The sequence below is a fragment of the Strigops habroptila genome, chromosome 7, assembly GCF_004027225.2.
Source record: "Strigops habroptila isolate Jane chromosome 7, bStrHab1.2.pri, whole genome shotgun sequence".
Lineage (NCBI taxonomy): Eukaryota > Metazoa > Chordata > Aves > Psittaciformes > Psittacidae > Strigops > Strigops habroptila.
Window position 1 is genome coordinate 40235888 of NC_044283.2, and position 27205 is coordinate 40263092.

The 27205-nt window shown below is 36.3% G+C and overlaps 1 protein-coding gene across 4 annotated transcripts in view; it reads right to left on the reverse strand.

The window, feature by feature from the left end:
* Positions 1-27205, reverse strand: part of PALLD (palladin, cytoskeletal associated protein) — a 145097-nt gene that overhangs the window by 96604 nt on the left and 21288 nt on the right. For all 4 annotated transcript variants that reach the window (XM_030491855.1, XM_030491854.2, XM_030491853.1 and 1 more), the window contains exons 3-9: positions 25119-25185; positions 24459-24564; positions 23453-23527; positions 21754-21895; positions 20088-20111; positions 11350-11469; positions 10208-10547 (exon numbers count right to left, since the gene is read on the reverse strand). In XM_030491855.1, the coding sequence (XP_030347715.1) occupies positions 10208-10547; positions 11350-11469; positions 20088-20111; positions 21754-21895; positions 23453-23527; positions 24459-24564; positions 25119-25126 (815 nt within the window). In that variant the 5' untranslated portion in view covers positions 25127-25185. The remainder of the gene's footprint in view (positions 1-10207; positions 10548-11349; positions 11470-20087; positions 20112-21753; positions 21896-23452; positions 23528-24458; positions 24565-25118; positions 25186-27205) is intronic.

Sequence of the window (27205 nt, forward strand, 5' to 3'; positions counted from 1 at the left end):
GCTTTACAGGTTTTTCCTTAATGAAACACAGAGTCATTAGAATTTAAATATTTACCTTAGCCATGAAAATATTGTGGAATACTTCACTTAGCTGCTGATAATTCAGCAGTATCTCTAGTAAGCTGTTTTATCTGTTTCTACACTTAACCAAGAACAGAGGGATTTTCTCCTTCAATTTTCCTCAGCCTGGGAATATTGTGAGAATATTTAGCACTTCATGTTGTAATGAAATTATGAATTATGTTTGGACAATATCAAATCCAAAAATTCATGTCTGTAGCTTTCTCCAATAAAACACTGTACTGCAACTACAGTCAACTATGAAATCCTGTGAATTAATGATGGAAAAACGCAAGTTCTCTTGTGTCTTTTGTTTTTCTACCACCAGGGACAAGAATTTATATAGGAAATGTGAATTGGACAGAGCAAAAAGTACACACAGCAGCATTAGAACTCCAGTCTTATCTCTGTGGCTTAAACATCTCTGATGTCTTAATTAAAGTTATCAATTCTTGGTCTCTCATCTACATGAACACATGCCCTAGGAAAACAAAAGAAGATACATTTACCTATACTACAGCAACAGTCAGGCTGGACATTTATAATTCTGGACATTTATAACTCCCTCCCTCCCCCCCCCCAATATTTTGTTTTGAGGCAGGTGTTTTTTATGCAGAACAATCAGTCCCTTGCTGTGGCACATCATCAAAATCTGCTGTGATTTTGATAAAGCCGGAATGAGACTTATTACATGATCTTAATGGCTATGGATATGGATAGGACGTTTATGCACATGGAGTATTTTATGCACATTTCTGTGGTGTTTGCTGATAATCAGCACCATGTTTATGTGTTTTAATGGAAGCTGAAGGCACACAGTTCGGACTTCATGGGCTGACTTGGCAGTTTCACTCAGACAAGAATATACTAGATAACAAAGTCTGCAAATGTCACTGAAGTCCATTTTAGACTCTGTGGAGGGTTAAGTAAACATGAGTAGTAAGGGGGCTAAAAGGGTAGTTGTGAATTTCTGTTTCTAACAGAAAACACTGTTTATCCTATATTACTTTAGGGAGGAAGAGTTTAATTCCCAGTGAGCATTATAAAAGTAAACAAAAGTTGAAGTCTATCCAACTCAAAATTCTAAGCAATTTTAGCAAGCCAATAACATCTAAGCCAATATGACAACTATTTCCCTAAGTATTTAACATACCATGAAAATTAATAATGATAAAAGATAAAATGAAGCACTTAAGAGGACTTCTCACTTCCGTGTAATCTACAGTGACAATTTTATTCTGTAAGTAGTTATGAAAATTTACTGAACTTTAACAATGCTCCAAACATGCATATTAATTGCAATCAGTTGTCAGAAAATAAAACCAGACTTTTCCAGTAATGCTTGCCATTTCAGTATTGTAGGTTTTGAATATTTAATAACAAAATGAAAAGCATTTTTCTTTTTAAAGGGCCACAGCAGAAAATGTTACTACAGAATTCAGAAAGGTGGAAAATAAAAATACCTCCGTCCTTCAGGCAAAACCAGAAACCAACTACTGCAATGAAGCAGTTGTCACTTGAGGCTGGTTGAGCTTTCTCTCCGCAAGTATTTCATTACTAAGTCATTCTTCTCAAAGTCAGCGTGCTACCTGACATTCAGGAAACTTTCCCTAAACTACAACAGCAGCAATCCATGCCATTCTGCTTTGCCTTTTGGAACTGCATGTGCTCTTGATGCTCTGATTTATTCAGCTACCACGGAGAAATAAACTGCTACTGAACCACAAAGTTGGGTTCTTCAACCAGATCACCATTTGCATACCTATTGCTATTCTTGAACACCCGAGAAGATTCTGCAGAGATGCAAGATATGCTTACCCAGTTCATGTTATAGAAGCTGAACTAGAAAGAGGTAGCATTCAAGTACTCTGAATGCAGGTTCTCATTAGGATTCTAGAGGCTTTAAGCTTACTGAAGTTTGTTTACTTCCATCTTTCTCTTCCAAATTAAAAATATAATAACACTGGACTGCAATTGCCAACACAAATATATAAAAAAAGAAATCCTTAGTTTAAGAAATCAGCTACAGGTGGAAATATAAAAAGGAAATAGGTACAGATAGGAAAGCGGGGAAATACCAAAGGACTTGCACAATGCATTCACTGGCAAGGTACTTTATGAAAGTTCATGAGATAAACTCAGATAAATTACCATAAGATTTTACCACCTTTTAATGTTTGGCACATACACTGCACACATACGAGATTACAGAAGAGTATTTTCTTCCAGATTGCAGGCCAGTCTTTAGCACCAGCATAATAAGCAGAAAATTACATAACGAGAAAGCATCCTTCTACAATCACTGAGAAATTTTAAATATTATCCCACAGACCACTTGCATGTTCAGATACGTTCCTAATATTTTTATACCTCTATGTACATATGTTTAAAACTGGAATCAAGATTTGGCATGTTAAACTTACATCTGTTACATTCACAAATTATCATTGGCTTGCCATTTGAATGGCAGTTCCTTGGGTGAAACAGCCAGTTTATCAACAAGCGAATGTCTCACTTGCTATTCAATGAAATGGGAACTGCTGGTATACTTTTGTGTATGTACATTGGGATCATATCCAGATCTGCATGGAGTGTAGAGTGAGATTTGCTTTTACCAAAGTCTTAATTACTATATGGGAGTTCCAAGAAGGCAGTAGAGTTTATAGCTGCCATATGATAGGGGTTTTTTATTATTATTAGGGAATTGCCATAAAATATAAGCAATTCCAAAGCTGAAAGTACAGATTCATTTATTTTAGAAGGCCAACACATTAACTGTTTCACAGGCATATATTAAAAATGTAGTATTAAGATATAGAGAAGTTATAAGCAATTGTACAAAGTGAACATCAGAACATCAAAAAAGAACAGGATTACGGGAGAACACTGTAGGTGGGATTAACAGAGAAACATATCACAATTCCCACTCAAATCAGCACAAAATTACTTACTTATTCAAACTCTAACGATGTTGATAACACAGTCATTCCTGGAATGGCCTTGTAATGTCAGTACCATTAAAGCAGACCATAACCATTTGATACTACAAGGAAGAACTTATAAGTTCACTAGGAATATTTTCCATAGTTTCTTTAATGAAACCTCTTTGGTAAGAATTTTTGAATTAAAAATTCAGACTTCTACCCTGTCCCTTCAAGCTTTCACCCACTGGGAACTTAAGTAATTTTATCTGTATTTTATACATCTGTCATGATCTAAATATTTAATTTCTCCAAGCAGGAAGCTAGTGCAACAGTTGCACTATTAGCAGAACTCACAGACAAGAAAAGGAGTTTCTACATTAACTCTTACATTACTGTATTTGAAATGGAAAACAGACTGCGAGTATCTCCTCTGTCTCTGCTAAGAAGCCTTTCAGGCCTCGTGAAAACAACAGTGCTACTAACACAAAACAGTTCTTATCCTGAATTGATGAACCTTATGCTAGTAGTGGGTCATCTATCAGAACTGTGAAGGATTTTCGTCAGAATGAAAGAAGTGGGGGGAGACAAAGAGAAGGCAAGAGCAAGTGTGAGCAAGGGCACATGAGTGACAGCAAGTGAGGGAAAGGGAATGAATGAAAAGTAACTTCAACCTCCAGTCTAACTTTTTTTTTTCCTATTAATTTTAACAAAAGTACTTTAAAAACAGAAATGTAAAGAAACTCTTTCCACTAATTGCACTTTCTAAATTCTTAAGCCAAAGATTTTTCATGCAGTAATCTAAGCAAGAGAAATTTTTCCTCTGGATTGTTATTACTCTTTTCCCATTGCCATTTTTCACTGCAGAAATATATCAACAACTGCAAAAGGATTTGAGTAAACTACTACCTCTTGTACTGAATTGACTTTAATGAGATGAATGACAGAGAGAGAACACTAAATATTTGCAACTTTTCAGTACTAATGTACTAAAAATACCAATATTTAAATTGTTGTGAACTTCACCATGCAATTTTAACTTTGTAAGCTTCTTCACTCAGTTTTGGACATGTCTGGTTTTTAAGCATAGGTTATATCCTTCAACTATTTTCTGGAAATTAATTTGTAAAAGTCTCTAATAGAGGCAGAAGACATATGTTACTGAAAATATAAAACAGATTTTAGTGGCATTCTACCCATTTTCCTGAATACATTTTTCAGCTGCTGCCATCATTCTCTGGATGTCAAATCAGCATACTTACAGTGGATTAATATTTATCAACTGTATGAACCAGGCAAAAATACAGACACTCAGTCCCACAGAGGACTGGGGAGTAAAGAGTCCACAAATCAAAAGGTTATTTTGATTATACTTTCATTTGCAAGCATGTTTTTCTCATCTGACTCTTGTTATTTTCCTTATTATATTTCACATTATTTCATAGGTTGTAATCTTATAGACAGTCTTCAAATCTTTGCTGAATCCTGACAGCTAGTGGTAACCTCAAAGAAATTTATGTAGAACTATTTTCTGACATGTCATTGCATCCGCCAGATGTTTTACATATTCTCGGACCTGCGACCTCCGAAATATGCCTGTGAGTTTAGCGTTTTCACAGTCACATGAGAAACAGATAACTTGTAGATCTGATCAATTTGGCTTCAGTTATTCTTCAGTCACCAAAAAATATATTTGTTTGCACAAGCATATTATTGGTTTGTGTTGCAGGTATCATATGAAGTGTGAAAAGTCCCCCCTCCTCCCTTGGTAAAAAAGTGAGCATGATTTTTGGACCTTTTCATGGTCAATAACTAAACATGCAGCTTTTTCTTAGTATTTAGCTCAAGTGACAGCTGTTAGGAACTAAAAAAATTTAGAACTAGATTATGGTAACCAGAAATCAGTTTAGAGAGAGAAACCAAACGCAAACGATGAACACCATCTGTCTTCATTTTGAAGCTTCAGCATCTACCTGCTACAGCCAAAGTGAGAAGTCCTGGAAAATGGATTTTTCTGCTCTGAGGCAGAGCAAAAGAAAAGTAGTGCAAAAAAAGCCCCTGTATCACTTCTCATGTCCCTTTCTCCTTCTAGCCAGCAGAAGATTATATTTTTACATTTTCAAAATTATGTGTAGACTGGGTAATTATGAGTTCAGGGATGAAACAACAGCAAAGCAAATGGGGTTGCATGTCATCTCCAAAGCCATGTAAATATGGAGTAAGTACATATGATGATTAGTCTGCAAAGATTAGCATACACGCAAGCATTTAAATCAGTTTCAGAACTCTGTCCTATGATACTAAGAGAGTCCTTGAACATTTCTACAGGAACTCTGTATCCAAAAACCACACTGAGAAATTCTCAGATAATGTTGCATATTAGAAGAACTGAACACTTGGATTTGCTTTGCTTCATCATTTCCAAGTATTAAATTCATCATTTATTTCAGTGAGAAGGAAAGAAATTAAAAACAACAAAAATGTTTTAAAAGTCAAAATGTTTCATCTCAATCCTATAACGTGGCATATTTTCAGTGTAAAATAAAAACCTGAAAAAACCACCAAAGTCCTGGGTGAATATCATGCTGGTGGCACACACACTCCACATATTTTATAACTGACTCAAGGATGTTTGACTTGTCGTGTAAAATACTGATTAGCTTCTACATAAGCAGGATGTACTGTTAGTTGTCTCCACCTAACAAAGGTCAGAAAACATCAGTGCCAAAAGAGATAGAAAACCCCTAGAAAATATATTTCTCACCTACCTTTAACCTTTCTTGTTGATATCGATTGTTACAAAGAGATTCGGACTTCTATTGCTGCAGATTTTAAAAGGCTTGCAGGTCACTTACAATTACCCTTTAACACTATGTTAATGAAGGCATTGGTAAAACGGAAATTTCTCAGCAATAACTGCTACCGTCTTTGGATCATGCTATTCCTTGGTCTGAAATAGGCAATTGAAGTCACTGAAAGCAGAACATGTACAAAAACCTGAGTCATCGTTTTTATTTACAATTCCAAGTTACTAGCTCTTCTTCGGTTTTGACTAAGGTCACCTGAGGAACTGAGGGAAAAAGTGACATTCTACTGCCTGAGCGGGCTGCCCTTAGCAGCAGACTGACCATCACATCATTTCAATATTCAGGTTATTTGTGACTATTTTGAGGAATATGAAAGAAATTATTGACACCTCTTCGTGTGACTGTGTCTAAATGAATGTCACTAGAATTAGAAATGTCTCATAAAACTGAACTTAGGATAATACAAGCAAATGGATCATTAACATGCAGCATCTGATCCATCTGATCAGTAGTTACAGAATTTCAAGGTGGAACTGGGGTAGTTTTATATTTCCACAAGTTCATACAGCTCCATTAGAGCAGATATAACTTGATACAACTCAATTACGACATTTTCACACAGTATTATATATTTAAGCTTAATTTTTTAACATACTAAGTACAGCCAATCTAGTTTTCTCAGCAAACTTGGGTCTTCTTTCTCACAAGAAAACTGGTGCCTAAATTGTCTGTAGTTGTCTAGGAAAGAGCCATGCTTTCAGAAGTGCTCTTTCAGTCAGAAGGATATAAAGATAGAACAGCTTAAAGATTTGTAGGAAGATTTGGATTTAGCATCATCATAACTTGAAGAAAAGAGACTGATATTTTTGATTCTAGTCCTCTCACTGGTTGTCCTTGCATACTTTTTTAACAGGTTGCTGTCTCTACAGGTGCAACATCCTATTGCGTGTGTTACTTTTTCTCTCTCCTACCTGCAAACATCAATCTAATACACCAAAAAATGCTCAGAAACTTTGTCCATTGATTTATCTCTTTTTTTGGTAAAAAATAACAACAGTCCCTTAATTCTTTAAAACAGTGAGATGAGACTTTCAACCTGTATTTCCTAACACTTCCTATTTCCTCTCTTCCATCTCTCGGTGGTCTCAGGATTTTTCACAGTGACCTAAGATCACTAAGAAATGTCAGTTAACATCTTGGTTTAAACTAACCTAATCTACCGCATTCAGCTCACAGGAGTGCCATGAGGCATACTTCTTGTTCCTTCTCAGGATTTGCAACTTTTGCATAAGAAAATAGCCTGAGAAAATGGAGACAAACCCCTAAATCTGAGTATATTTTCACATAGAATCCTCTATTCTTATATATATTTGTTGCTAGTAAACCATAGGCATGTTAATATAGTTCTACTGAACAGCATCCTGCCTTTTTTGCAGGCGTTCAGACTGAGTATTAAGAGGGGTTTAAGGCAGCACTTTCACATACACACTGAAATTAATATTTCATCTCTCAAAATTAGGCAAGTAAGTGCTAAGTATCTGAAGATACTATACATTTGTGGGGAGACTTCTGAAAGCTCATCTGTGTATTACACCAATATTGCCTGGAAAAGTCCAATGCACACTAGTAGCTCAACCTCCGCAAATAGGTCACAGCAGCAGGGATCTGAATTACAGAAATCTGGGGGGTTTTTGTCTCAGTTCAACAGTTCTTCCTCTCTTGTCTACATAAACTCATCTTGCGAACAATGCATGGTAAAATATTGTGCCTCTAAATATTTAGCGTTATTGTTCTCTAAATTCCTTGTCAAAAAATATCTGCTATTGACTGCTTTCCCCGTTAAGTCTATAGATATTTTTCCCAGAAATTTCTGGACACTATCACATTAAAATCTGTTTTAAATATTGCTAGCAGCAGACTAAGACAACAACTAATATCATTACTTAAGGATTACTTGAATGTCTGTAACCACAAACTGAGCATTTTGTAGGACTTTAAAAAGACTTTTCAATCCAGAAAACAACTACAGTAACTCTGTAGCATGCCAGCTCTTGCATTGGACTGAATTGTGGTAAATCATTACTTTATAGGTGTTGGTTACAGCTGCATTGCCAAAGTGCAAATGTATTTCGTACTTCAAGAAGGTACTCAGTCTCTCCTTCGAGTTAAAATAACAACAACAATAATAACATAACAATAACAACAGCAATAATTATAAACAACACTAAACAAAAAACAGTCCATCATTCCCAACCCTTTGCAATTACTTTCAGTGTTGGCTGAATAAACTATTTTCACGGAGTTCACGGATAAACCTGTTAAGTAATTTATGAGTTAAGATAAGCTTGAAAAGAAAAGAGGTTCTTCAGGAAATTTAAAACCAGAGTCGGTCTTCATCAAAAATAATGCTCACTACTGAGATTCAGAAGCTTCAGGCTTTCCACACAGCCAACATTACTTTAAGTGTCTAAATAATTTTAAAAAATGTTACAATAAACATGTTTGCTGTTATATCATTGCTAATATATGCTGCTTCTATCATCAAATTCTAATACTTCATGGACAGATAAAACTCTGACAAGGTGAGCTCTCTTCAAGAGGTATCACTCTCATGGCTGAGATAGCTACTTTACTACTTAGCTAATTTTAATGCAATTATTTTGTTAGCTTTGACCTGGGATGCAGTTTCCCAAATGCTGAAAGCTCATTTCAAGTCTCTGCAGCCAGACATTCCTTTTCTTCCTCCTGTTAGCACCCTTTCCCTTTCTTACACTATCATTATGCTTGGGAGCAAAACACTTGGCTGAAGGGAAGGCAAGATTTCCATTTCTGACAGCAGCATAGACTTACAGTGGCTTTGGCCAAGCAAAACATGTATCTTGACTGCAATGAAGATCAGGCTCTCGCACATCAAGTGTTGTTAATGGCAAAACATAGGACTCAAGTGCAATCGCCCTAGGGATTCCAAGGTCATCCATTTGGACATAAGCAACTGAAAGCATTCTAGTAATAGCATCCCCCTCACAACATTATATACAATGTTCCGCTCTATTTATATTATGTCTCTATGTTTAAGAACAGAACAAATTTTGCACAAGTAGCAGTGAACATTATACAATGGGAAGATTATTAGCCTTCTTTCCTTTATCTAGGGCAACTTCACTTCTGGAAAAGCAAGCTCTGAGGTGAAATTTGCTTTTTGCTGCTTTGCTGGAGATGCTATCCCCTTTCTTCACAAATGAGACTTGCAGCAGATGTGCTGGGTACAGGACCACCTGGCTCACTCCACATCACGCATCATCCTCAGCATCCTCCCTTCCATACATGCAATCACAACCATATATATTGTAATTCCACCACTCAGTCTTTCTACCTCTCCCACTCCTCCTTCTCTTCTACAGCTGTCAGAGACTGATTAGAATGACAAAGAGCAACAAAAAGAAAAAAGTGGTGAGTGTAGAGAGGGAACCCTGTTGACTTGCTGCCTCAAGAATGTGTTTTTGTGCATTTAAAATCAGCATGATTGGTACAAGAACAGTATTCTTATATTTTGCAAGTTATCCTGTGAAAACATGTAATTAAGCAAATGACCTTGTTAAGCTTGAAGACCATATTTCCTGCTTCTTTTTAAACACATTTTACAATTAATAAGCCCTTCTAATTATTGGTGCAAATAAAAGAAAATAGCAATTTTGTTCCATTGTCACACTCCAAAAATTCTTGAGGGAGATGGAAAAGAGAAGTCTGTGCAATGCTAAAATCAAGCTGTAAGTTAACAGTCAGCATGAGATCGCTCTTGCATAAGTAAAGTATTACCACTAACATAAGGTAAAAATATTACTGTTTTTTTCCACTTACTTCTCTCCTCTCCTTGAGCTTTTCATTTTCAGATTATAGTTATAGAAGAGCCATTATAATCTGGCTGACAGCAGAATCAGTTACATATTATATAAAAACAGAATGTAAGAAATAATACAAACATTACACACCTGCATATCCACCGACTACACAAAACCAAGAACATTCAGAATAAAGATCGCTAACTAGTGTTGAAACAGGAATAGCATGCAAGAATCTCAGGCCACTGTGACAGTCAGATACAGTGACTAAGAACAAAAAGTGCAGAGCAACAGCCCTACCACTTCTTTTTGGTGACTTTATCTTAAATCTTTCTACAGAATGTGTTATATATAATGTACTTCCCTTTGATGTAGCAGTATGAGAAAGAACACAGTTCTCTCTTGCATTCAGCTCTTTGGGGCATAAATCACGGAAGTAAGAAGATTGTCTAAGGGATGGACACCATCATTGTCCATTGTCTAACACTGAATGGGTTCCACAGAAAAAATTTGCTTTTGACAAATATTAAGTTTATAGGAAACAAAAAACCCAACAAGAAAACAATAAAAAAATACTCACAGCTTTGGTTTGGCAAGCACAGGTGGTGGCTCCTTTGTGGGTGAAAGCAAGACAGCTGGAGGTGGGATGGATTTATCACCATTTGGCTTGCTGTTAATCATTCCATTTACTCCATGAATGGGATGGACACCATTTGTTTTTTCCTCAGACGAATTGAGCTGCAGTTGATGGGCCATCCCACTAGATCTCAGCTCGGTGTTGTTTGTTTGATGAGTCTCTGTATGTTTCTTAGGAGGAAGCTCAAGAGAGCTAATTTCAACTGGAGGAACTGGTGGGAAATGATGGAAATCACTGTTGGATTCTCTTGCCACTGATTCATGAGTAGAGTTTTCTGAGTTGGCTAAAAGGAATCAAAAACAATGTGTCTCTGACAAGTCATAGACAATGTACACGGTACATGGTACACACATGCTGCATTTTCAGCTTGTTACAGGTGAGATCTCTTTGGCTCTGTGTGAACATTTTTCTAGACCTCCTGTTGCTAATTTATGCTGAATTAGACACATGACTGGCTATTCATTTTCTGACTTTGCCCCATGCAAAAAAGCACAATAAGGAACCTTACGGATCCCTCCAAATCTATTTCTGGAATCCAGCCACTAAGTGAGATTGGCAAGTACTGACAACAGCAGCCTGAAACAGCATTTCCTCTTCCTGGAGTCTCAGCATCATTTAAGAACAAATCATTTAAAAATGCTGAAGGAGGTATGTACACATGGTATGTTTGCAATGGCAGCCGGATGAGTGCATTCCACTGCGATATGTATGTAAACATGTTACAAAACTAAACATATCATATCACAGTTTTCTATTTTACAAAAGGCATATGCCACCTTTGGTAGCATAATTTCATCTGCTTTCATTCTGCCTTTGCTACCAGCTAGTCTCAGAATGTTACTGATTAAAAATATGTCAGGCTTGTGGAAGGCACTTTAAAATTGTATTTTACATGAATAAAGATATTCAACTAGGAAATGGGCCAATAAAAACATTCAGTTTGCTTTATATGAATGCTCTGAGGTCCACAAAATCCCTGTCTTACAGCAGCCCTTTTCTATGAGGGAAGCAGACTGATAACTTCACAGGTAAATTAATTATCTAAGATCTATGATTAAAAATTCTTCTTTCCCTTCATCACGTACCTGAGCAGACAGTTAGTTGTGCACTGCTTGTTACTGAACCATGTTCATTTGTTGCTGTGCATGTGAAAAGTCCTGAATCTTCAGGAAAAGTTTCTGCAATTACAAGGGTACATATCTCTTCTGGAAATAAACAGAAAAATAAACTGCATCATAAACTATTTAAAGCACTATGTAATGTATTTGCATTTACCTTAGAGGACACCAGAAAATGCTTCTTATGCAAAGAAATGCTGGGAGGACTGCAGAAGAGCTTCCAACATAAATGGCTTTAATGAAAATCCCTTTATATCAAAAAAAAGTGAGTGCAACAAGCTGTTTTCAAAGTGGCCTGTCTCGAACAGTGATTCTGCAGTCGTAAGTCTGTGCAGTCATTTTACACACTCAGCATCTTCATTTTTATGCAGGATAGTACTAATTCATACACATCAATGTATTGGTTTTCATACACAATACTTGCAAGCTCTTTTTGCCCCTCTAAAACCACCAATAAGAATGTTGTGTTATTCTTTCTTTCCCAGAAGTTTTCTGTGTTTAATGCAACATTTCAGATCAAATCCCATTCTCAGTAAAACCAGAAAGCACTTTGTTATCACTTCCAGTTAGCTTTCCTGTGTAAACTTCCCAGAATTACAAACTATGGATGCATACATATTCCCCTTACGCAGAGTTTGGTAAGAGAATTTCCATCTCTGCACAGCAGTGAGAATAGATAAATTGAAAATATGCGACAAACCAGCATCCTCAGGCACTGTTCAGAACGCTGTGACATAGATGTATTCTGTGGCTGTTTGAAATCTGTTCATTCTACTTTGGTATGTCACAGCATATGCTTTGATTATACCAGGGCCTCAGTCAGAAAACTTACATGAAAGCTGGATTGTTCATATTTCAGGTTGGGTCTCTCAGTAATGTTTTCTAAATCAATCCCATCCATCCATAATGCACATTTTTAATTATCCAGGCATTTTTTTTCAGATTCTTCTAAGAAGTCACTTCATTTTATCTCTACTTGTAATAGTATTTAATATATATATAAAAAAAAAAGAATCACAGTATAGCCTATCTAAATAATCCTAATATTTACACAACACACCTAGATATTTTTAGACCTGGACTATGCTGCATCATGGGTTTCCTTAATTAATCAGGAGATTCTTTTGCTTATGCTCATTTTCTAGTCTCAAAACCAATGCAGAGAAGTTTTACAGAATTCAGTTTCATTAAAAAAAAGAAAGGATATTTACATGGAATCCTACATATCACAAAATCAATGGAATATAGCTAATAAAAACAAACTGACAAGTGAGGAAAAATACTTCAGACTCCAATATATCTTGCATGAAAATTATTCTGTAGCAGAGGTTCAGTAAGGTAAGCTTCACATTTTCTAGTTCAACGAAGGAAAACATTCTCTAATAGATTTTGGGGTTTTGTTTTGTTGCTTTGGTTTTTTGTTTAATTTTTTTCCCTTCCCTAATTTCCACTGTGGAATGGCAGACCACTATCTTCTTCAGACAGTTAACAAAGAAGTTAAGGAATTTTTCCAATTATAAATGACAATGTATCCAAAAACTCCTTGTACTGGAAATGGGCTAAAAATGAATGACTAATATTTGGCACAGAGCTGTTTTTCAGACAGCAGAACATGCTTTTTTTTTTTTTGGCATTACAAACCAGTCACTCTGTGTAGCTGCAAGAGGCATGTATGGTAATACTGTAGCACGTTGGATGCTATCTGACCCAGATGAAGATTAATGACTCATGAAAGGTCTTATCAGGAAAGTAATGGGTAACACCAGCTAGTTTTTGAACTACTGAGATCAGCTTTTTTTAGAGTCTTGGTGTGTCGTAAGCAGTTGAAGCTCTATTGTTAACCACACGTGCCTGCTCCTGGATTGAACTGACTCTGAGGATGCAATCCGATACATGCAGCGTACTAGTTTCCTGTTCATTTAACAGCAGAATTCTAAAAGCTGTGTATTTCAAGTCTGCAAAGGAAAATCACTCCCACCATGCTGAGATCTGCTGTTTGAATGAGGGCAAAGATACTGCAAAATCTACCAGCAGAATACAAAATACCAGCAGAAGTCCTGTTTTCCAAACAGGAAATATGCATTAATGCATAATGTTCTTCCATTTTTTGAAGTATGTAAAAAAATCACATGAGAAGAGCTGATCTTCACTCTTCAGTGATACAAGAATTCTAATGGACTCTGCCCTGATGTGGTTTTTTTATGGAAGCAGCGTATTTGTAAATTATACATGGTAAATTGCAGTAATCCTTGTAAAAGAAATTGAAAGTAAATTAGTGATGAGACTAATCAGAGTTTAAAACTCAGTTTTCTCAGCCAGATGAGCAAACTACTACGCGTTTGTGATTAGTCATGAGAAAACCGGCTAAACCGAAAACAGACCCCCCCCCCCCCCCCCCCCAAGAACTAATCAAAAGGCGGCTTGGGCAAAAAGCATGTGCAAACGACACATTGCCATTGTCTTTATTCATTTTTCTTCCCCCACACCAAGAATCACAAACCTCCAGGTGCTTGCTAAAAGGCTTACTACAATGAAAAGCATGGAAATAAAGTACTAATTTGACAAAAGAAACATTCTTTAAAGAATTCCATAACACATTCTGGATGCATAGTGCTCCGAGCATTTTTCTAGCTTTACATCCTGACTTTTGTAACTATTTTTCTTTCTGCTCCTATGTGAAGTAGAATCTGATGATGTGAAGTAAATAATGCCTGTTCTACTTCCCGGCAATCACCAGCTGACAAATAATTTCATCACAAAAATGTGTTCCAGAAAGCAGCTCTGAAATGCTGTTCTCAGGGCCTTAAAACATATTTAACACTTGACTAAATGAATACAAAAGCATTCTGTTCACTGAAACATGTAAAATGCTTAGGCATGCAATTACTTGACTATTTTGTCAGTTATCTAGAAAGAAAGATTACATTTTATGCAGTAATCCTTTCCCTTTATGGTTCATGAGTCCATTAAGAAGAATTATCTTTGGTAAGACAGAAAACTGTTGCATTTTAATAAATTTCATCTCTAGTGATGTGTTTACTTCAGAATGTTTCTATGTATTAAATTAAAAGTTGTTGAGTAGTTGTTATATTTGCACCTTCATCTCCAAGTGTGATCATTAGCTTCCTCCACTGTAATGCACATACAGCCCTGGGAAGTAAGTATGGTCTTTAATTAATAGTTGTTCGTTAGGATGCAAGGACCAGAGCTATTTCTATAGCTGCAGGTTCAAAGCTGTAAGTTTTCTGCTATGCCAAGACACGCGTTAGTCAGAGTGGTGGGTTCCTGGTAAAAATCCAACCAAACACAACCCTGTCATCTTGTAGACAACTTGTCTCTTGTTTTCCCTCTTGTTCCCCTAGTCATCAGATGTTTAACTACAGCTTAACAGCAAAGCAAGTTATCATCAGGTAACTTCCCATTTAGGTATCTGTGCATCTTTTACATACATGAGAATGAGGAAATGTGAAAATAAAGCAGAACTGAATACGCAGAGTAGCATAATAGATGGCATTGCAGATCTGTAGATACCTTAACTTGCAATAACACAATGAAAAAAGTATTGAATTTACCTGTTTCTGATGATCGTTATTGTATACAACTTTACCCAGTCAGGCAGCAGTTCTGGCTTATTTAATAGGCTTCATGCCACTCAAGAAATGAAGAGACAAATTTTAAAAAAGTATACAGAACCTCCTATGCTTGCAGATACCTCAAACAGCACTTACAAAACACTTCTTAGAAGAAAACTGAACAACAGCAAATTTGATTCTGGGCAATATAATGCAGTTTCAGGGTACAGAGCACAGGTTACAGCAAATGCAATCAATACCCAAGGTGGCTGCTAACCAGCCAGTTCAGGTACAGTGAATAGGAATTACATGATGGTACAATATGATACAATAATGACAGCATGGACTTCAGTCCCTAAAGTAGTGTTCATGTTTGAGGAGAAATTAAGCTATTTATCAGGGTGAAGGAAAAGTTTAATCTAAGGCAGTTATAATGATGTAGACGCCTAAGCCAGCTAGTCTGAAGTAGGTGTATGAATTGAAGCTGAAATCAACATATTCAGCAATGTAACTATGACGATTAACGTACCCCCCTAAGCTTTGAATATTTACAACTGAAGATGAGCAGCATTTTTAAAAAATCAAATAGTGCAAAATCAGAGATTTACTTTGAATTTGGAAGCATCAACAAGCAAGGAAAGTTGTGGTAGTCAGACTTAAAAGGGGTCACTGACAGTACAAGAATTCTGTAGCTCAGAAGCACAGAGGACAACTGAAAGTGTAACTGAGAAACGATAGCACATAGATTGATCAGACCACCTTATTTAATGAAAGATAATTTCAGTTTATTTTCAGTTTTTCTCTCCATTTGGCATCTTGAGCTATAGCTCATTGGAGATCGCTTTCTTCAAGCCCTTCTTTGCTGCCCAGCAGTGAGAGAGCGAGCTAGATTCTTCGTCATGATTCTTTTGTTTTCACTAAAAAATGCAAGGATCCAACATGCACAATAACGTACTGAAGTTTCTGTGTTTTGAATCTCATCAGCTATCAAAAAGCTGATTTTCTTGGTATGAGGGGGCAGTAAGGATTTCTGTAACATTTGCCATGTGTTTTCTGTTTCCAATAAGCAGAAATACAGGGGGATTTCTAAGGGACTTACACAGCACTTCCTTACACTTACTGGAACACAGCAGCCAAACAAGGAACAAGAAAGCACAATCCAAGAGAAGTGATGACTATCTTTTGGGATGTTTTTGGTGAACATACATAGTATTGTGCTTAGGAAAATAAAGCATGTATATGTGGCAATTCTCTGGCAATTTAAGAAAAATTACTTCATATAGTTTTCTTCTTACATGCCATTAGACAATTGTTTTAATGTAATTCAATACAGTTTGTGGCTGCCTCCAGACAGCTGAGTAATGGTCAAAATATCAACAGCTGGCAAATGACTCAATGGGATTTTTCATTCTCAGGCAGCCTGTTCTTTGAAGGATTCAGTCAGTATAAAGTCAAAACTTCCAAGAAAGAAGTACAGAGCAGGTAATTTGACAAACTGTGATGTTGGCTTTATGTAATCTGACTAGCTATTAATTCACAAAGCAGTCTGGAGAGATTTGTGATGCAAACTGATTTCTGTCTAGACAGAAAAAAGAGTGCAAAACACATTAGGATAGATAGAATGTACCCCAAAAAAAGTATCAAAAAACATCTCTTTGCTTCTTAATTTCTTACTTGTGTGAGTTCATGGAACATTTTTCTTTAAACAATTAATATTGACCTAGCAAAGAACAACTGATGTTTTTGAGCACTAGAAAGTGTTTATTGATGGTTGGACTTTAGTTGACATCCAGCAATTAAAGTCAACACAACTTGTTATAATTTATGTAAAATTCCACGGAAGTTGTACACTTAGAAAAACCTTTAGAAATCATGTCCATTTTTCAAAATTCTAAATACTTATCTAGCATAGGCATGTTGGTTTCCCTATCCGTCTTGCACACATATTCACCATCTGTACTGAATATCAGCTGTATGTTTGCTTATGGACAATTTCCTCTGCAGGTATTGTTTTGTCTGGCTTCTTAGAGTCTGAATTGCATCACAAACCAGTGTTGTACGTATTGCATTTCTAGTACCCTCCCAGCTTCCTGTTGTAGAAGAATTAAGAGCCCTCATGACATTCTAAAAATGAGTATTACTACTAATACACAAAACACTGCTCATCATTTATGCCAAAAGGAAATATTTACATTTTGCCCAAACTTTATTTACATTCCCTTTGCAAGCATGGAGTCAATTCCTACACAAATAAGCCAGTAAGTGTACTGTCATTAATTTTAGTGGAGAGTAAGACACTGCACATTATTTAATAGGGTTTAGTAGGAACTGATACATGCACAAATCTTACAGGGATACTAGTTGGCTCAATGAATGCAGGGAGAACAAAATACCACACTGAAATTCTTTCATAGGTTTTCGGTAGCAGGAAGGTTCTTACAAATACATACTACAATGGAATTACAAGCATGAAAAAAAACCCCAACAGGCTGCTGTCAGGCATTCACTACTGTTATGTCTATTAAACTGCAGCAATACAGATACCAAAATAGTATTTTGATATGCCTTCCTACTCTTGCTTTGCCACCTACCTTGAGAGTGGTATGAGATCCCTTGATATTAAGTAACTTTTATGTACCTAGGGAAACTCAAGAAATGCACCTTTTATGAAAGGATCCATTCCCTAGCATTCTTCAGAAGGCTTCAGGTATCCTCTCCCAGGGTCTGCAAGCTAACCAGACATGGGAATAAGAGCATTCAGCACCATTAACATGATGGTACAGGTATGTTAGAAGGCTTGTAAGGAGATGATCTTTTTGAACTCAGAATCCCACCTTCTATTTCCTCTTTCATGTAGTAGTTCTGAAAGGAAATTGCTAGGTTTGTGAACTGTCATAAATATTCTTACTTATTCCACAGTAATATCTATCTGTCAGGCCATACAAACCTTGTGACCAGCAGTTCTGAAAATTACTTAGTTGCCCATGCAAAAAATCTTCTAGCAAGAAGCATAATATACGATTTCCTTTGTACTCAACTATTCACAGAATGGAATTTGAACCTTTTGTTTCAAACAAACAAGCACTTCTCCTTTCTACTAGGTAACAGTGCATTCCTGCTCTGAAATATTTTGTTGATCTAGCATTATACACATTATGTTGCCTAAAGAGTGTGAAGGGGTAAAAAAAGATTACCAAATATAAGCAAACATTATTCATGATTGTGAGATTTGACAGAACAGTTTTACAGCAGCTATTAAAAACAAAACCCTAAGATATGCTAGTAAATTTGGACTTTGTAGAAACTTCGTGTAGTTTCAGTCCTTTCAGATCCTTTCTATCATGTTAAAGGAGAGAGTGAATGCAGTTTAAGTGATTTTGTAGAAAAGAAGCTCGTGATAATAGTGACCTAGATATACTAGGTACTATTCTCATAGCACTGGTAGATTAAATCTAGAAAAGATGATACAACTTGATCAGGAAATAAGTTTCTCTGGGAAGGGGAAAAAAGTCAACCCATTGATCCAATTTTTAATTTTTTTTTTTTAGATATCAAGAAAACAGCTGAGAGACTTACTTTGTAATATATATTAGAGGAATCTGTTCCAAGAAAGATACAGAAATTAACATATTTCAACACAAATCTATTCTCCTTTATTTCTTTTCACATTGAAAGGATTGATGTGATATTGAAACTCTCCTTGAACTGTTCTGTACTGTAACTTACAATTTTTAAACTTTACAGTTTGGGGTATGATTACAAACTACCAATAGCCTACAAACTACCAAGTTAGCACTTGGACATGTTTTAATTCCTCATTATAGGTTAATTTGGTTTTCTAACACTCTTCAATCCTTCACATAGCTCACATTTCAAGCCTCCATTAACCAAATCATTCAGTTACATGTATGCTGGGCATCAGCTGTTACTAGAGGTGATGATGCTGCACACCACAATTAAATATTATTAACTGTCAGGATACAGCATGTATGTGTGTGCACACACGTGTGTATGTATATGCATACATGTATGATGTTTGTGAAGTAAAATAGGTATACAACAATTTTGTGAAGCAGTAAGAAAATTGAGTAACTGATGAAGAAACCAGAAGCTTTTTCCCCTCTTCACCTCCTCTCCTTTCCACAAAAGCTACGAGAAAGCTGAATTTATCCTAGGATTAACCTTTCACTACTCTTTTCTAGTTCATATCTTCATAGCCACAACTGCTTTTTGAGAAACATCACTTAGCTGCTAAGTCTGTTCCCCCTGCAGTCAAAGACTGCCAATGCGACCCCCAAAGTTCAGAACATCCCCCCATTGATAAGGTCCTTCAGTTCAGAGACACTCTTAGAAAGACACCAGGTCTTAGAAAACTTTCCAGTTTTATTTTTCTACTCCATAATTAAAACTCCCTCCAAATTCAAGCATATTCAAGCAAAACCAGCCACCCTCTTAAAGCAAGGCTCAGACCATATCACTGTCTTCTCTTCTACATGTTGTTTGACTCAGAAAAATTAAAGAAAAGAACAAACATTCTCAGTCTTTTAGCTTCCACTTCTATTCAAGAAACCACCACAGCATATAATGATGTATAATAGGAAAATGAAGCAGACAGAGAAAAGCTTTTGTTGGAAGGATACTTTTTGCTTTCTGAAATCTAGGACTTTTTTATCTTGAGAATAGGCTTGAAAAATTCAATGTGCCCTTGTTTTTGAGGACTAGCTTTTACTTGCATTTAAGACAATTCACATCTGCCAAGCTAGACTGGCCAAACTAGCATTTAGTGGTTGGGTGTTATGAAACTCTTGCAAGTATAATTTGGGTAATGGAATTTCGTGGGATTTGTTCTTTTTCCTCAGTAGTATGCAAATTGCTCATTTTCTGAGACCAAAGTTTCCTTCAAAGTTTAAGCTGTGAGACTCTCCTCGCAGGCCCAAATGGAATTTACTGTTTAACTAATAAAGGAATTGAAGTAAAGGACAGTGTAGAGTATAGAAGGTGTGATAAAGAAACACTGTCTTTATGGGGGTTTCATATTACCAATGCTCAGCAGAAACACTTTTCTATTTATGGCTTCAGTACAAACTCAAAGAGCCAGTGAATCAAGAGATTATTTTTTCATATGATTCTTACCAGGTTCAGTTGCAGATCGTGGCTCTGTGTATCACATCATAAGGAGGGGAAACAAACAAGAAAAATAGTATTAGAGATTCCATTAATGAACAACAGTGTACTGAATGAACGTATTATACTGAAATAGTGTAGACAAGTACAGAATCTGTGCAGACACATTACAAAATAAGGAAGAGCTAAATTGTTTGTTGGCAGTAGCAGTTCAATTACTACTTCTAGCCATTACAATCACTGAAATGTGAGAAAGAGAGGACTCTATCCAAAACTCAATCCTGACAGACTCTAACACGATCTTTCCCCACCCTATGTGAAAAATAGCCGCTTCAGATTATTGCCTATGCTAGTTTTGGCCGAGTGTGGCCATGCTGGGTGTGCTAGAACTTCAGTACAAGCTAGAGCCAAAGGCAGCCAAATGGTATGCCACAGCTGATACTGATAATGTGTTTTACTCAATCCCTTTGGCAGCAGAGCACAGGCCACAGTCTGCTTTCACTTGGAGGGGCATCCAGTACACCTGGAATCAACTGCCCCAGGGGTGGAAACATAGCAGGAACCAGCCAAAACCAGCACACCAGGCTAGGAGCAAAAGAATGACTTCATTGCAATGATAAAGCTGATGGTTTGGTCCAAAACGACCAGGGGTGGAGATTGTAATGGATATACCTTTAAAATGTTGTAACCCATGATTTGAGTTGCATGCTATAGCAATTACTGTAGCAGGAACCACCTGAACCAATGGAGGACAAGCCTTACAAGAAACAGCGCATGTACAGCAGTGACCCAGCCTGAGCTAGCTTTAGTGCCAAATCACTCCATGCAACACACCACCTCTCCTGTCCAGAGTGACCACCATAACAGATGGAGCTCAAAAATCATGGACCAAATGAAGTCAACAGACATTTTGTGGGCATTTGTGAACGTTTTACACATATTTCACATGGGTGGTCCATAGACTAGGGGGAATGATATCTGTGTATCACATCAAAGATGGGAAGGGGGATGGTGGTTACTGAGGATTTATTGAATAGCAAAGACCTGACCATGATGTAAATGCTATGGAATAAGGGATGCAGAATGTTCTGGGTTTGACTGGGATAGAGTTATTTTTCTTCATAGTAGCTAGTATGGGATATGTTTTGGATTTATGCTGGAAACAGTGTTGATTATTCAGGGATGTTTTAGTTGTTGCTGAGCAGCGCTTACACAGAGCAAGCCTTCTCTGCTTCTTACACCACCCCACCAGAGAGAAGGCTGGGGGTGCACAGGAAGCTGGGAGGGGACACAGCCGGGACAGCTGACCCCAACTGACCAGAGGGATATTCCATACCATATGGTGCCATGCTCAGCATATAAGATTAGGGGAAGAAGAAGGAAGGGGGGATGTTTGGAGTGATGGTGTTTGCCTTCCCAAGTAACCATTACGCACGATGGAGCTCTGCTTTCCTAGATGTGGCTGAACACCTGCCTGCTGATGGGAAATGGTGAATTCTTTGCTTTGCTTACGTGTGTGGTTTTTTCTTCACCTATTAAACTGTCTTTATCTCAACCCACGAGTTTTCTCACTTTTACCCTTCTGATTCTCTCCCCCATCCCACTGTGGGGGAGTGAGCAAGCGGCTGTGTGAGGCTTTGTCATCAGCTGGGGTTAAACCATGACACTGCCTTACTTTTTTGGAGAATTCTGAAGTCTGGAGAATCTTGAATTTCAATGCCTTGTCGAAACCACTTAACATGAATGGGAGGGAGTCCTCTGACCCTGCATTCCAATACCACAACTTGTCCTTCAGATGCTGTGGAGTTTTGTAGCTCCTGAAATATAACAATCACAATTCAAATGAACCAGGAGCACTTTATATTCTTAAAAATTGTCTTTTCTTCCCTTTGTAATATTTCAACTTTATTTTATTGTGTTATTACATTTTTGCAATAGGCATTTTCTGTGAGCTGCATTTCATTCTGATTAAATTTAATATATCAGATATATAGTTTAAAATGACTGAATGGATTATTTTCAAATACATTCTTAATATGACCAAAGATGGAAAAGCTGCAGGACTGTTTAATGCCTCAGATCATAATAAGCAGATACTTGCAGTCTGAACTTTCATTTTTCATCCTTCTTCCACAAGGTGAAATTAAAATTTCACAACTAACTACACATTGATTGACTTGGTCCTGAGAAAGTAGCTGCGCTGCTTTCAGGTCAACCTCTAGAACACGGAGTTGCTTTTCCTGTGAGCCATTTATAACCAACCAAGCAAAATTAGACGACACACATGCTATTAGGATATATTAGCTTGCATATGGATGGCTTCTGAGACAGTGTTATGGCTGTAATAAATTCTTATGTATATCTGAAAAATTTCTGCAAGAGTCTAAATCTTTTATGAAGAACTACAATGAGAGAACAGAAACACTATTTTAAGTAACAGAATTGACAGTAGACAGCCACTATTTTTGCCTTTGTTAACTATCTTAAGATTATAAATCAAAGACTTTTTTATTGTACTGGCTGTCTCATTCCCTTTCCAGGTTATTAATAATGTTTTAGGCTTCGATGCAGCAAAGCATTTGAAGCTAGGTCTAAGCTCAGTTATCTCTACTTACTATACATAGATCTGTAGTTAATCAAATACATAAGAATTTTGTTCCATGGAAATCTAAAAATCTTTGGATTGTTCCCTGAAGTTTGCATAGGAAGAAATTTACATCAGCAAGCTGGAGTAAGTATATTTTTCTTGTTCATACCTGGTTCATTTCTTGTGTAATTAAAGTTTTGGTTTGGAATGTCCCAACTGGTTTAAGCCAGTTAATACCGGATTTCAGGGATAAGAGATATGAGGATTGGGAAGGAACAGTAGAGTTTTGATTGCTTTGGTAGTTACTGAATGAGGGCTGGATTTTATCTACTTCCACTCTTTCTAGGAAATTACCTTCCTCCCTATCTTGCAGTAACCACATTCTCTAATCCCTTGCACCTCCACTATTCATTATCCTGTGACACCTGCAGAATCAGTGCAGCATTATGAGGGATAGAATCAGACCTTTCTGATTTTTGACATAAGAAAGGGATTATGATGGAGCCAAGCTAGACAGTTGTGGAGAACAAGGCTTACTCTTCCATCTAGGCAAAACTAGTTGCTATTCCATATTAGCTTTTAGTCCACTATTTTTCTGAAGTAACGAGCAGAAATACCTTCTCTGCTTTATTTTGACTTCAAAAAGTGGTGATTAAATAATAGTTACTGCTTTGGAAATTATGTTTTGAGGCACAATGAAAATAATATTTCGATTAAAGTTGTATTTTAGAGATTTCCTACTGGACTATAGAAGTATGATATAAAAATGATTATGGATAAAACATACCTTTGTAAAAATGGGTGCAGAATAGACAGGCTTGGGTCCATCCAGACGGTGCAGGCATGAAGTAGGGCTTTGAACCTGCAAAGCAATGCAACAATGCTGTAAAATTGAAAGAATATTGGTTTCAATAATATGGCCTGCATATATCTATAAAATAACTCAAACACTCAAATGTACAGTCTTGTTATGGTGTTCTTGTTCTAGTTCTTGAGTGACATCACTGTTTCACATCTGTTTTATTTCTGAAATCAAAATACAAGCTTTAAAGGCTTCTATACTTCCCATGAGAATTTTGTATCCAACTGTCTTTGCCTTGAAGTATTTTGAGTTTGACTCCTGGTAACATCATTCAAGTAAGTCCTTTGCACTGAAGCCTTTTTGCCTCTCCTGTTATTACATCCCTTGACTGCTGTAGTAATAAAAAAATCCAGGTACCTAAAAGCTTCTTTAGTTTAGCCAAAGGAAGGGAAAAGAATTTACCCTGTACAGTCTAAAACAGAGAGTTTTATTTCATTTGGATTTTGATTTATATGCAAACTCTAAGTCATCCACAGTAGCATTAAAACTTAATACAAACATTGATTTTCTACATTTAACATCTAGATATTAAAATTTAATTTTCTCTAAAAGGCACAGAGAAATGACAGCAGTATTTTGTTTACGAACAAAATTTAAAACATTTGCTAAAACATATTGTAGGCATTCATTTGTATTACATTCTTTTGGATTTGGAGCAAGTCACTATTGAGTGATATACTCTGTAATTTTCATCACCATCAGCTGCTCACATCTTACACACACAGTGTGTAAGAATCCATATGTATATTTTTACGCCACATTTACTGGATATATACTTACTTTAAAATCAGCATTCTTAATATAGTAACATAAGTTTATAGTTCAATAATATAATTTCTCAAAATGACAGAGTTTTTCAGGACTTACTTACAAATGTTGAAATAAAATTTAAAATACTTTCACTAATTTAAAAATTGGTGTCTAAAAATACCTGCTGACTGGGCACAGAGATAGGTTGAATTACAGCTGTGGTGACTCCAGACTTTGGTGCAGAAGATCCTATTGTCAAGGAAACAGAAGTGGTTTTCTTTTGGGCCCTGAAAAAAAGGAAACAGTAAGCACTCTGTAAGATCTGAAATCAGACTATGATAGTTTGTAACCTGTAAGCTACCCTGTATTTTCTACATCTTTAAATATGTCATTGTCAGCTGAAAAGATCAACACTGGAGGAAGCTTGAGTAAAACACAATCTTTTGCTAATCTACAGTTTCATATACAATAAGAAGTACTGATTTAAGATAGAAACTAAAATGTATTTTGCTTCTTTAATTGTAGGCCTCTGCACGGTTGTTTTGGAGGCACAGGGCTGGGTGATTACAAATGAAGACTTAGTTAACTTACTTATGAATATGAAAAGTTGATATCATCAAAAGAGTTGTCAGGGTAGTACCAGACTTCTCTGACAGAACAAGCACATTAATACAATCTACAGTTATAATACTATACATTCATATCACACGAGAGAAGGGGAAAAGGCATGCCATACACAAATATACCCCAGATGCTTATTTAGACCTAAAACTACCACAGAATTTCCAGTGTCCCTTATCAAGAACATTAGCACAGCATTGGTTCTACTTTGCACACTTACTGTGGCATAGCTCCAGATTTTGATTTGAAAATTAAATTTTCACTTTCTGAATCAGTGGAACTGGCACCTGGAAAAGAAAGTATTTTCATTAATATCTCATATTCATGTACTGCTTTAATGTTTAAATTCCAAAGAAAAAATCATGCTACTTTTGCATTTCACTTTAAGAGCTGAGAATTCTCCGTCATAAACTACTGCAGTTTTTCTTATATGATAGAGATTGTAACTATATACTTTAGACAGTTACAGAAATTATAACCAACTATTCTTCCTATGCTTTTAGCTGTCTTCCTTCATCTTGAAGCAAACATGGCCAAAAAAAAAGCTGGCTACTACTACTCTAGTGGAAATGTATAATTTTATTTATTTCAATGCTACAACTTGAAGCTTAAGCAAATATATGGCTTATACACAGATAACAAATCTTCAACCTTAAGTAAGAGCAACTCAGTTGCTCAGACATTTTCAGACTAAACTTGCTTCCCATGATCTCCACAGTTCAGACTATTTATATTAATCTATACATAATATTTATGTACTGGTATTTCTTGCCAGGAAAGGCTTGATATAATATATGTGTTTGGCAATACCCTCAACTCACTTAAAGAAAAAAATATGAAAGCATTTATTCCCCTTGTCTTAATTTTTCCAAAGAACAGGTACTTCACACAACATTTATTCTAAACATTTATGCAGGACACATTATTCCTCAAAGGATTTGTGAGTACATATGGATAGCTGTATTGTAATACAAATCATAAGGAATTCATAATCTATATGAATAGGATAGCATAGACTGATTCTAATGAAACAAAGCTTGGACTGAGGTACCCAAATACCCCATTTATTTACAAAGTTCAGAGTACTTAAAGCAACACGTAGCACAGAAAAAGTAAGAAGAGAGAAGCAAATGTCAAGTCAGCAAAGTGTGTCTGCATGAAAGTATTCCTCATGAGCAAAGGATAAAGGTCTTGTGTGGCTGGCCCTGCTGCACAGAAGTATGATGCAGGAGTGTCACCAAGACCATTAACGTGCAAAGTAATGCTTGTGTGACAGTCTGGTTTCCTTAAAGATCATAGGGAAGGAGCCTAACGACTTGCACAGTTGTCTCTTTCAAAGTTACATGTTGTAAAACTTCAAGCCAGCACTTCCACATAGTAAGACTTTGCTGGATCTCAAGAAAGGAATTGTTTTATTCACTGCATCTCTCTACCTAGCTGTTTCTTTTTTAGCGTTGCTTCTGTTATTGTAAGTTCACACGGTATTATGTATGTGCACTATACCTGAGCATTTCTGAAAGCATGCTTACTTCTGTAAGAAAAGTCTTACTAGAATCTGTAAGATTCAGAAAAGTCTTGGGGACTTTGCTATTATATCCCAATGTGGGATGACAAAGCTCTGATAATAAAAAGGCATAACGAAAGAAACCTTATAAATGCATATCTGTCACGATTTAGCTAATTTATAGTGAAAAGCTTATTGCTTTGTTAATCAAAAGCTATTAAATCATTTTGGTATGGTATTATTCAGATTTGTTATGGCTATTTGTTATATTAATTTGATTTATGCTTTCAATTAAGCATTTAAATTAATTTCTATTAGTTACAAAACTGGTAAAAGAATGTTTGAAAATGCATGAACTAAAATAAAAATAAGTATTCAATTAATATAATCATGCCTAAAATACAGTCCTCCTCTAAAAAAATAATGTAATAATTTTACTCATGGTTAAGTCATTAACTTTCCTCAGAGAAAATAATATTCGAATTATGACTAATTTTGAAATGAAGAAATATCTTGACAATTGCTAGCAGTTGACTCTGGACAAAACCAGTATGACTGACTTTTAATCCGACCTAAAGTCAGTGTACCAAGTATGAAGAATTATATGTTTACACATGACTGAAGACAACTCATTTGGGGCAGCCACATTTATTTGCATTGGAAGGAAGTTCAGAGATGAGGCAGAGATTACTGCTATCATGAAAACCATTATTGGTATTACCAGTCAAATCTTTGATTTACAGAGGGTACTACTTAAAAGCTAACCACATGCCAAAAGCTCTGCTTGATCGTCTTTTTCCACT